General features: G+C 39.4%; 1 protein-coding gene across 2 annotated transcripts in view; it reads right to left on the bottom strand.

The window, feature by feature from the left end:
- The window catches only part of plppr1 (phospholipid phosphatase related 1), a 49854-nt gene that overhangs the window by 14295 nt on the left and 23245 nt on the right, over positions 1–12314 (bottom strand). For both annotated transcript variants that reach the window (XM_022766587.1, XM_022766588.1), the window contains exons 3-4: positions 8796–8984; positions 991–1123 (exon numbers count right to left, since the gene is read on the bottom strand). In XM_022766587.1, coding sequence (XP_022622308.1) covers positions 991–1123; positions 8796–8984 — 322 coding nt within the window. The remainder of the gene's footprint in view (positions 1–990; positions 1124–8795; positions 8985–12314) is intronic.

Consider the following 12314-nt stretch of genomic DNA (forward strand, 5'->3'; position numbering starts at 1 on the left):
CATCGGATTGATTCACCCCTTCCTGTGAGATTGTCGTCACAATCTTCATGTATGGGACACACTAACAGGGAGGGTCATCGAGCAAAGCCTGTGGATGACGTGAGGTATGAGGAGATCAAACTCTTGCCCGTTTAGTTTCACTGTTTCTATATTCTATGAGCAGGTTTTAATACTATGTCTATGAAAGTTTACAACAAAACTCCTAAAAACTGTTGTCCCATGCAGCACTTCCAAACTTTATTCAGTCATTGTTATATTTCACTTTAAATGGCCAGTGTATCCCATGAGATTCAGACTGTAAAACTGAACATTCACAGTTTTAGAAGGGTTATTAAATTGTTTACTCCAGTTGTTTTTGGAAAGAGATAGAAATGATTTTTGTGTTTTCTCTTCTTGCCCGTTTCACAAAAATGAAAACAAAGGTCCTAATTTTGCGCCCATGTTATATGTGATAGGACACACACACATCATTACAAGTCCTCCAACCTGAACAAATTTTTTCTAACCCTCTGATACAACCTGTAGGAGCGTCTCCTCCTCCGTCGCCACGGTTACTATAATAACGGTAATGGCTTGGTTAGGTTTACGAAATGATCGTGATTTGGTTTAAAATAAGTACTTCCTCAACATTAGACGGTCTTTGTTGTCATGGTTACAATAATAACAACATGGTAAACTTTGTCAAACAGTCATGGACAATAGAACATAAACTGCTACTCTCACATGGGAATCGAACACCGCCCTCCTGTGTCATATCCCTGTGTTGTGTCGACCCATACATCCACCTCAACCTCCTCCTGACATGGACTTTGTCGCTTTTTATACTACGTCCCCGCACTTTTCCCTTTGCTACTGTCACACTTACTAACAAAAAAGCGTAACTATGGGTCATAATAACCTGCTGCACTAACGACCTACGGGGATGACAGACTCCATCTTTGATGTGTGTCTTGGGGCAGTTTATAGTATTTGACATGACAACTTTCTTACCTATGAAGCGTATGATGCGGCGTATAAGGGGGTTGAGGTAACAACAGTCTCCTGTCACAATGGTTTTCTCCTGGGCCAGGAGAGCTTCCCTCGTCGATTTCATCACGTACATGGACACCTCTCCGATGAAAATCTGCACACGAGAGAGAGACAGAAACAGGAAGAGATTCAGAAACAGCCAGAAAAAAAAAATAAAATAAAATGAAAACCCAAACAGAAAAAGCAAAAGAAACACATACAGACAACGAAGGAAAAAAAAGTCTGGCACCCCATTATAGGGCAGAGGAAACATTTTGCCCCCGTCTGGCCTGTGTACATAAACCACTGTGTCTTAATGCAGCCTTTTCTTCAGCTCCATTATAGTGTGGACATTACATCAGGTCTAATGGAAAAACTGCTGCTGGACACACAAAATGAAACTCGTTGCAAGCCGCCTTGGGTGATGCAGGCTGCCACAAAAACATGTGTGTGTTTATGACAGAGTGAGTGTGTGCATATGTGTGCACACATCTGGTTCTGGCCTTTGGTATGTGTGTGTGTGTTTGTGGTCACAAAAGAATTTGTTTTGAGCCCCAGGACAGATAACAAAACTCCTGTGTTTCCTCCATCCCTTCTGAATGTGTTTTTTTTGTTTGTTTTTGTGGTTCTCATGAATGTAATTCTACCCTATTTATTACTTTGTGGATACAAGCAGCGAGAGCAACCGATGTTGTGATGTTAGGAGACTCAAAAAAAAAATTAAGAAGCGAGGGGGACTGACAGCACTCACATAAAATGGGTATGAATGTTTAAAAGCTTTGCTCTGGATTCAGTCCTGTCTGGATTTGTCAGCATGAAGGAAGTTGAATTAATATTTTCAAACACTTTTTTTTTTTTTTCTTCCTCTGGATGATGAGTGACATAAAGCATGCAAATACTGAATCAAACTATCATCAAATGCACTATGACAGAAAATCCATCCTTTTGATGTATAATGACCCAGAAACATCTGTCTTCCAATGCAAAGGCCTTTATCTTCAGATAGACTAACTTTAAAAAGCAGGCAACTTGTAGCATGTAGTTTGTTATGGCTGAGCAGCGGTGGTGGCAAATCAAAATGCATGTCATAAAGGCCAAAAAGAAGGGCCGGTGTAAATGTAACAACACTACAGGCTGTGAATCCTGGGTTGTTTAAAGGAAAATCCATGGCCTAAATGTAAACAAAATTATTCATTAGTCTCCTTCAGGTCTCATTTGAATCACAGTCAACAAATTATTTAGGTAGATTTTTTTCTTATTGCACACATATGCAAGTCACATATGCTGTAATACATCTGAAATGTGGGTCAGTTTTGCTCAAGTTTAACTTCATCTCTGGTAAATAAACTTGAATAAACAACATCCAAAGCTGTTAGCAATCAGTTCATTTCAATCCAGCTCCTTGAAATGCTGCTAATCAGTGAGTCATTTCCTGACACTTTTTTTTTCTATGAACATTTTCAAGCATCTATAATGATCGCCTTGAGGTATTTGTCTCACTAGAGTCTGCTTCAACGGTGAAAAGGTTAGTTACCGCTGACTGATCGCCTTATTTCAACTCATGTTAACACCCACCCTCCTTATCCTACAAATGTCATGAGAAGTGACTTGAAACAAATGTACCATGCTAGAAAAGTGAGAAACAACTTGGCATTCAACTTACACAGAGATGTCCGGGCAGAAATTGAAAAGGTTAAACAACAGACACGAAAAAGAACATGCATATCTTTCACAGGGCGCCTAATTCGTAGGAGTACTTTGGACATGTAGCAAAAAGAACAGACTTATGGTTCATGTACTATCTCAATAACATTGACCTATCCACCAGTGTAACACATTTACGGGAGCTCAGGTCCGCATTACCCTTGAAAGTCCATAAAATACTTTACCTCTGACCATAACTGCCCACAGTATTTAGGAGAAGCATTCTTTATGCATTTCACCCTTTTTTTTTTTTACACTCGCACATTAAATGTGACTGTTGAACACTGTGGAGGACCATAAATGATTCATGGTGCGGTTCGTTCCATCATACTGACGGCCAAAAGTAGAGAATTTTCAATCAGAAAACAATCAAGTGCCCAGCCTGAGGCAGCAAGAAACTTGTGTTGATTCTTGTACTTTAGAAACTGTTTATATTGTTTGATGAGCTTCTCAAATTCTAATAAAAAAAATCTTTGTGGTTTGAGTTGAGTATTTATTGGGAAATATGAACTAGAAGTGTATTAACCAGCTAAAGCAGCCCTCAGAAGGACCCAAATATCCCAAATAACTCAGATCAGAACATTTCCCTTGGTAAGCAATAATTTATTTCTTTCCCTGCTCCCAATATTTCATTATTATTATCAATTAATAATTAATCCATTCACAATTGGAGCTGTTGTAATACAAATCACACCCATAGATTGTTAAGAATAACAACTGTCCACCAAAGGTTTCCCAATGGTCATTTTGTTGCTTATATTTAGGTGAACTGCTGCCACACATCTCTGTAGAAGCAGGAAATCCAAAGCTGGGCAACAGGAACCACAACTAATGATTATTTTCATTATTGATTTATCTTTCAGTGGTGGTAATAAATGCTCATCACATGTTCCCAGAGCTTGATGTGACATCTTCAAACCACTTGCTTCGTCCAAAACCCAAACATATTCAAATTATGATGAGATAAAGGAAATGCAACTTTTTTTCCTTGATTAACATCAATTAATTAATCATCAAAATTTTTTGATTAATAATTCAATAAATTAAACAGTGTTAAAGCTGCACTACTAAAATATTTTTATATAAACAATAGATGATATGAACATGTGTAATGTGAAAGATGTCCTCACACTCTGCAGGCCCCTATGAAGCATTTTAGCATCTTTCAGCTCATTGTTTTGGTTTCTCTACTGGTCGACTCTCTCTGCTTTAATCATTAAGGTCTCCAGCTGCAGGAGGCAAAGCTCTGATAGCATAAAAACAGCTAAAAGAAAAAACTTAGTGACCAGCAAGAACATGGTGGAGCAATTAGGTAATGAGACACGTACTTCCCAAAAGTGTGTGCAGAGACCAAAAACAGAGGTGTAACAGTGAATACTGGACCTACATTCATAGAATGGCCAGAAACATGACACCAAATGACGCAAATTCTGCTTTGTGTCGGCTGGATGTGTAAACTGGCTGTTTGCTAACTCATCAACTTTCTAATGGCATAATATGTAAAGTTGTTGTGTTTACAGCTCATTGTGCTGCCTCTAAGTGTGGCAAATAAAAAAACTATTAATGCTGCTTTAATTTCTTCTTAATGAGCCGATAATTTTCAGTATCGCTACCAAGACCCATAAAAAGCAGTAGAATTATCTATCAAGGAGCCAAATTGGTAAAGAAAAAAAGCATTGGAGTTGCAGATTTCCTATTTAGGCTACAATCCTGCTCAGCTTTTAAAGGAAGTTTATCTTTTCAGCAACTTTAGTCGCCAACATTAGGCAGCCAGTTGTTTCTGTTGGACACACACTTGACGGGAACAGCATCATGCTTTCATTCTCTTGGCTCTGAGGGTGAAGGATGACTGATGCCTTGTCCGTGGCTGAACAGGTTTATGGACCGACGCGTGAGTACGACCCATCTAACCTCCACAGCCTCCCAATGGTCCGGCCATGTGGAACAATCTGCATAAATTACTGCCTCCCCGCTAATTGGCCAACATCCCAGCCTTGTCGTCATTAATTCTGACTGGCCACCTCTCTGGTTTATGACGCATGCGGAGATGGAGCGATATACAGTGTCGAGCACAACCTAAGCACCTGACACAGCACTATCAAAGGGCACAATTAAAAAGTTAGGGATGGCACACAGATGGATAAAGCGACTATGAAATACAAAGGCCACATATACTGTATACCAATGACAGAGAGATATGGGAAATGACCAGCAGTGTTGAACCAAACTCTAACAGCTGACACAGCACACTCCACGGAGGAGCGTGTGATCAGGGGAAAGCAAGATAAAGGAAGAAAATATTAATCTTATCAGGATTTAATGCACTTTATGTAAAACTACACATAAAAAGTTTAACTATAAGAAACAAAAGAACGTGACTACATCGATGAAAAAGAGGAAGCAGAATGGCAGGAACAAGATTTAAACTTTAATTTGAAAAAAGCCAATATTTTCTGACAGTAAACTTGTTTTATTTACATAGTTTTGTGAATCAGGACTTACTCTTAAGATAGTTTATTAAGTTTATCTTTACTTTTGTTTTGTATTTCTCTCTTCATGTATTTTGTGGAGTAATCAGTGCAGAAGAGTCTGTCACAACCGCACACAGATGCACTCTCGCCAAATCAGCTGTAAATAATATCGCCTGTCACATTTCCCAGCCAATCAGAGCGCTCTTCCAGATTTTAAACCAATTTATTTTATTTCACTGAATGTGTGTCAGAGTGAGTGTGCGTGCGTGTGTGCGTGTACAGGTGGACCGCTGATGCATCTCCACACCAATTAGTAACGGGGAGGAAATGCGAGCAACAGGATGTGTTTTATTTGTTCAATAAAAGTGGCAATAATTCAGGTCTTACTTCTCCATAACAGGCCGGCAACAGCACTCAGTGTTTAGAGCCTGGGAGCAAAGGAACAAAATGTCCCAGATAATAAACAAGTGAAACAGGAGGCAGCAGAACAGTGATATCTCATTACAAATAAATGGGTGGCGCGTGTCCAGGAATGACACATCTTTAGCAATCACCTCCGTGATTAAGTGCCTCTTGAAATCGTAATAGAAAAGGAAGCTGTCTGTTTGGAAAGGAAGTGAAAGCTGCGATATGGAAATGGAACACATACAGTACACTGCTAAAAGCCTTCTCACAGCACTTTGCAGTCTATAAATTCTGACTAAATTTTGGATTTGCTGCAGAGCATTCAATAGAAGATGACGAGTAGCCCCCTGAAGTAAGTTTGAAACATCACCATGTCCAGATAGAGACATACATTACAGTATAAGTAACTCCACTGGTGTAGTGGTCACTGAAGATGTGAGGAAAACTATAGTGCCCTCTACTACTAAAAGTATAGAGTATAGCAACTGTGAAAATAATGGGAATACCAGTTTTCCATAAAACATAAAGACGTGTTTTTTGACTCTTTTTTTCTCGAACATTCTCAACTGTTTGTTTTAGATGAGTAAGTCAGGATCATCATCATGTAACTGTGACATGCTGATAAGTCATGAATAAATGCTGGGGGTATTGAGCGAGTTACAGAGCTCTACACACTGCAGTAAGAAAAACACGTGTGAATACAAGACACAAGCAAATGAAGAATATCTTCACCAATTCAAAGATGCATGTGCAGCACTCTGAAAACAGAAGATGGGAAAATCCATAAACACATTCACCAATTGGGCAACACGCAGAACAACTAAACCTACTGCAAACACACACACACACACACACACACACACACACATCGCACAAACACATTCAGACAACGCACACAAATACAGGCAATACAAAGGCACTGCAGCTGACAAATGAAAAATGAAATTCTGAAAAATGAGCTGACGACTTAAGCGTGAGATATTGCTGAGATATTATTGCAGACGTCTGCTAGTGTTTACACCTATAAGTATAGTGTACAGGATAGCATAGCCTATATCATTTAATAACTCAATGTGTTTCTGTATTTGCTTGTGTTTTTTACATTTGTAGAGCAACCGGTGAAGATGTTTTTTCATTTGATTATGTTTTGTCCATTTACATGTGTTTTCTTTATTTGCAGTGGGACTCAGTATATGAAAACAGATTAGTTATAAAGAACAAAAAAAAAAAACAGATTGTTGTGAAACTAAATTTCACATGCTGAATGCAACAATACACTGCATTCACACTGAGGAGAGACTGGGAAGGGGTTGCTGCTGATTGGATCGGACAGATTCAGCTGATTGGTTCTGGTTGGCTCTTTCTTCAGAAGACACAGATCACATAAAATAAGACTCTCCTTTGTGCACGGTTTCTCTCTTTGTGACTCGGTGTTGCAGCAGGTATATACGTCAGTGAAATTGATTCATGCATACAGTGCTTACTTCCCCACAGAAAGAAAAGAGGAGGCTACACTGCATACTGGTACTGTAACACTACACCACCAGCCAAATCCCCAATTCTTTATGTTTTAGTTAAAATACATAATAGACTCATGGACTCACACTCCACTCTTTGGCAACAATTAGAAGGCAACTATAGAGTCTTTCCATTTTGGTGAACTACAGTGGATCTATAGAATTCAAATGTGAATCAATGCATTATTATATTAAACAGACACATGCCAACACTCTTCAGGAGGTGTTCAGAGAATATTTGACGTGGGTTTAATAAAATAATAAATGAACTGGCACAGGGGCCCAGAGACATATGGCGCCTGGTCTGGTGTGCTCAGCTGGAGTCAAGACGCATGGAGCAAAACTGACACCTAGTGGCTCTACGATGCTCCTTCTGTATGAGGCACACAGTATGTATCCACTGGCTTGTATTCTTCTCAAACCATCACGCAGCTTTACAAATGAACAGCTTGGACAAGAAAATGATATCTAATAGAGCCTTTTCACAGTGGACATATTGACTTGTCTTTGCAGGTAACATAAGTGCAATTAATGGGGGCTGCACACTAGCTTTACTGGTGTCGAGGCCCTGCCACTGTGTGTGTGCTGTATGCTGGCTGACACTTAAATGGAACAGAGCCATTGTTAACAGTATTAATTAGACCTGTGCTTTTCCTGCTATGACAAGTCATCAATGAAAGTCATGTCATGTCTGCCATGAAAAAGCGCCAAGTTTCTCAGCATTTCCCAAATCCGTACTACACACCAATTCTATTTAGTATGTAGCTATTACATAGTAATAGTCACAGTATACTGTTTTAGCATTTAGTAACAAAAACAAAAAGAGAAAAAAAATAAGCATACCTAACTATTTTGTACTAACAGGAACTTTTTGTACTTTTTTATCTTTATTTTCTAGAAATCAAAAATCAACCATAGTAAAGCACACTGTCTGGTTTTGAGCGTTTGGTGCCTTTTCCAGGGTGAATACAACATAAACAAAACCTGCTCAGAATTAGTATGTAGTGTGGATTAGGGACGCAGCTTCTGTCAGCTGTGAAAGGACAGAGGCTCTAGCTCCATTTTCATCTACAGGAACTGAATCAAAGACAATTTGACTTTCAACTTATGTTGAAGAGTCAGCGCTGCATTTTGTGGTGCCAGACAGCAAATAACAGGTCAAAGAGACACTGTATAAAGTTCAAAATACAGAACCAAAAGTTGAGTCTGTGAAATCAGTGCCAAACGTATCAGTTAACCCATAAATGGACATGGAAACAGTCTTGAATCAGACAGTTTGTTATGACTTTTTTCTTCCATATTTTGGCAGAGAAACTGAAAAGGATAGAGGGACAACCATTATTATTATTCTACTGTTACAAAGGCAGGTCATGTTCACTCTGGTTAGGAGCATATGTTAGTTGTAAATGAAGACTGTTAGGACACTAAGTGGAGTGATGATTATTTCATAGCTACATTTTTGGTGATATTAGTTTATAAAGGAATCAAAGAGGAAGAAGAATAGTTTCCAGATGTGAAAAGCTGTAACAAATGGTTGCTGTTCCAGAGAGAAGCAGCGAGGCTGAGATGGAAAAGAGCCTGAATAAACACACGATTATTTCCATCCATACTCCAGAATGGGGCGCAACAATCCGAGGAGTCGCCGGTTTTTACACACTTGTGAAATCCACACATAATGGGTTTTACTCACTATGGCGGTGGGAGCAGCAGCCACCACGCAATACAGGATGAGGGGGGGGATGAAGCTGGACTCCTCCGTGCCAGGGTATGGCTTCATGAGCTCAGCGTCATTACAGAAGAAACCCTGCACATGAACGCTGAACAGGTCCGTGCACTCCATGTAGTAGGCCAACAACACCGTGCCGGACATGATGACGAGCTGGAAGAAAAACATGTTGGAGCGCGAGAGAGAGAGAGAGAGAGAGAGAGAGAGAGAGCGAGGAGAAAGTTGAAGAAGAGGAGAAGAGGAAGGAGGGGAAAAAAGGGAGAGTTGTTAGTTGTATATCCAGTGCACTGCAGGCTGTCTTCGCCGATTCAGTTTCAGTAGTTTTAAAAAGTCGATTTCCTTAAACGAGCTGTTTCGTGGCCGGTCTCTGAACATCACTCCGCTCCCCTATCAGCTGTGACGTGCTGTGACAGGTTTTAATACAGAACAACTGCATAAATCCTCTAAAACCACATCTCTTTTTTTCCTCCCCCCCACTCTCTCTCTCTCTCTCTCTCTCTCTCTCTCTCTCTATCATGCTAACTCTTGTCGTGTACAAGCATCCCCCACCACCACCGGCACCACCAGCAGCAGCACCACCATCACTTACCACCTCCTCTCCACCCTCAGCCCCTCATCCTTTTATCCCTCCAACATCATCCTTTGTCTCTGGCCTCCTTTCACTCTCTTTCTAGAATCAGCTGCAGGCAATTCTTCTCTCTTTTTTTTTTCTTTACTGTTTTTTTTTTTTTTATATATATGGTATCTTTAGTCACTGATAACGAAGCAACACTGGAATAGAAAATGTAAAAAATAGCAAGAGCTTTTAATGTGGTTTCTCTGAAAATCATCTGCATTTGTGCCACTCAGCCACTGATGTGCCTGTAATGCTGCCAATCTAGCCAACCTGCTGGCACTATCCTGGGGTTTTATATCAAAGAAAAGTAATGAGATGTTTTCATATTTTAATGTTTGGGAGACACTGCCAAAGAAAAGAAAAGCCCCACGACGTCACCGGGACTGGAAGACGTAGGATATCTTAGTCAGGCAAACGTGTTGCCAATTAATTTAAATATTAGTCACAATTTCCCTTTAGGAAAAGGAATAGAGAACGGAGTAATAAGAAGCTCTATTTATCCAAAAGGAATAAATAAAGTATCAGATTTTTTTAACTAGAAAAAACAGGACACAAGCAGTCATGTGTGATCGTCTTTCACCTTTGTTTGCTGAAAAACTGCAACCTGCTTAATGTTTAATATTATAATTGGTTCCTGTGATTTCTGAAACATGGTTAACCCAGCCCTGTGTAATACTTCCTTCCAACACCAGGTGTCACTACGCCACTGCAGAAGGATCAGTATATAAAGGAAAACAACACAAATCTACACATGGATGTTCATACAAGAACTGTGCTCCACAGACTGTTAAGACTGTGCATCTTTTATTAAGAAAAACTTTCTTTAATATCGACATGACTGTATTTTCTGACAAAATAAAAGATATAAACAATGTCAATTTAAACACTTTCTGCAAACTTAAAAAATATCAACAAGAAAGCACACTAAACTATGTTTGAGGGGTATCGTATAAGGTAAGATGGTTTATATAAATGTACACATTTCACTGATAATACATTAGCCACAAGATCACATACAAAAAACTGAGCGTCACGCTAGGTGGCTATCATTAATCTGAGCAAATCCCATACCCGTGGTTACGCCCACATCTCCAGTTTGCAAGTCTGACCACCAAACCAAGTTTTCAGTTTGACTAAGTGTCTAAGAAGTAAGAACAACTTCAAAGTAAAGCATTACAGCCTCATGTGTTTTCTAGTGACTAAAAATTCAGGTTTCCCATAACAGAACAGAGCTTTTGGACTGCATTTTCAATAAAATACTCTCACCTGATTTGTTGTGTGGCTTCTCAAACTCTAGATCCACAAAACCGTCACCTCTTTTCTTATCTGACTCATTCACTAAACTTCAGAAACCTCTGTTGATACTTTGTCGTATTAAGCTTCAGGGAAAAAAAAGAAGCAACATGAGAAGCTACATGCTAACATTAGCATCACATACATCACTCATGAGCGCTCTGACTACTAACTGACTAACACTTCACAAGCTACATCTCAGGCTGTTTCGGTATAGGCCTACACTGAAGGGCAGCGGTTCTCAACCTGTGGGCCGCAAACGTATTGTAGGTGGGTCAACAAATCATTTGCAAAACAGTACAATTTTAGTGAAAGAATGTAATTATAGACAAAAAAAAAATGTTTTCAAATGTTTTAAAACAAAATGATCTTCAAAAACATTCAAATGTTTAGAAACACTTTTCATTGTTTTTTTTTTTCATTTTAAGGCATATCACTGTGGCCAATGTAAACCAATGACAGGAACTTTTATGTTGTCACCAGCCAGACCACTTTGCCACCAGACCACACGGTATACTTGTTTGCCATCTCAGTCTGATTGCGTGCTAAAAGATTTCATTCATGGCAAAAACTGGAGTATCAAAATGGATAGCTGGTTAACACCAGGAAGAATTAAAGGGAAAGAGAGACAGATGATGAATCGACAAGTGATCTCCCCCATCAAACAAAAAAGAAAAATTGCAAATTTGCAAGAAATCATCCTTATCAAACTCTCAGACTAGTTTTTTTTTTCTCTCAGGCATTCTTCAGTCGTCTGTTTATCAAGTAAATCAAATTAATTTGGGGGGAAATGTTGAGAAACACCTTATTTACATGTCAAATGAAGATATAAATGTTGTGTAGTCAATGGTTAAATCAGCATCCATCATACAGTGGTGTGATCTTAGGTGAGGAACACCACAAATATCATGTGTGCCTGCAGTGAGTATTATTGGGCTCAGAAATGTCAGGTACCTCAGTTCAGCTGATGCCATTATGTGGGTTTAGAGATATCAGTCTACATGTACTGTACTGTCAAAACAGAACTGTCAGTCAGCTGTCAGTCAGAGAAGACACACTTTTCAAAGCAACAGCTCACAGTTGTTGGCCTCGTTCTACCAGCATAGCGCTTTTTATGTTGCCATGGGCTACCGCTCACAGTGAGCTGTTTATGATTCCTTGTGGATTTTCTGAATCAGTCACTAGAACAAAAGTAAAACATGCGAGTGCTATTACTGATTATCAACAATGTATCCTGTCCAATCAAGTCAGCTGACCTGAACTATGTGTTCTTTTGTGCAACAACAAAAAAAAATAAAAAAAATAAATAAATAAATAAATATGGAGGGTGTGTGTGAAGCAGACTGGACAATATGGCCGGCGGGATTCAGACAGCGAAGGCACGAAAGCAACAGAGAACGGGAGAGAAATGCTGGCAGAATGTATTGCAGTGACAGATGGCGACGCTGAGATGTCCAGGTGTGCGTGCCCGTGTTTGTGTTTGAGTGTGTGTGCTATATTTGTTTCTGGGCCAACTCTCTGAATAACACTAGTTAGCAATATCTTTTCCTTTCTCCTGTTTTTACAAAGGTGGC

This window comes from Seriola dumerili, unplaced genomic scaffold, assembly GCF_002260705.1.
Source record: "Seriola dumerili isolate Sdu_G_001 unplaced genomic scaffold, Sdu_1.0 BDQW01000874.1, whole genome shotgun sequence".
Lineage (NCBI taxonomy): Eukaryota > Metazoa > Chordata > Actinopteri > Carangiformes > Carangidae > Seriola > Seriola dumerili.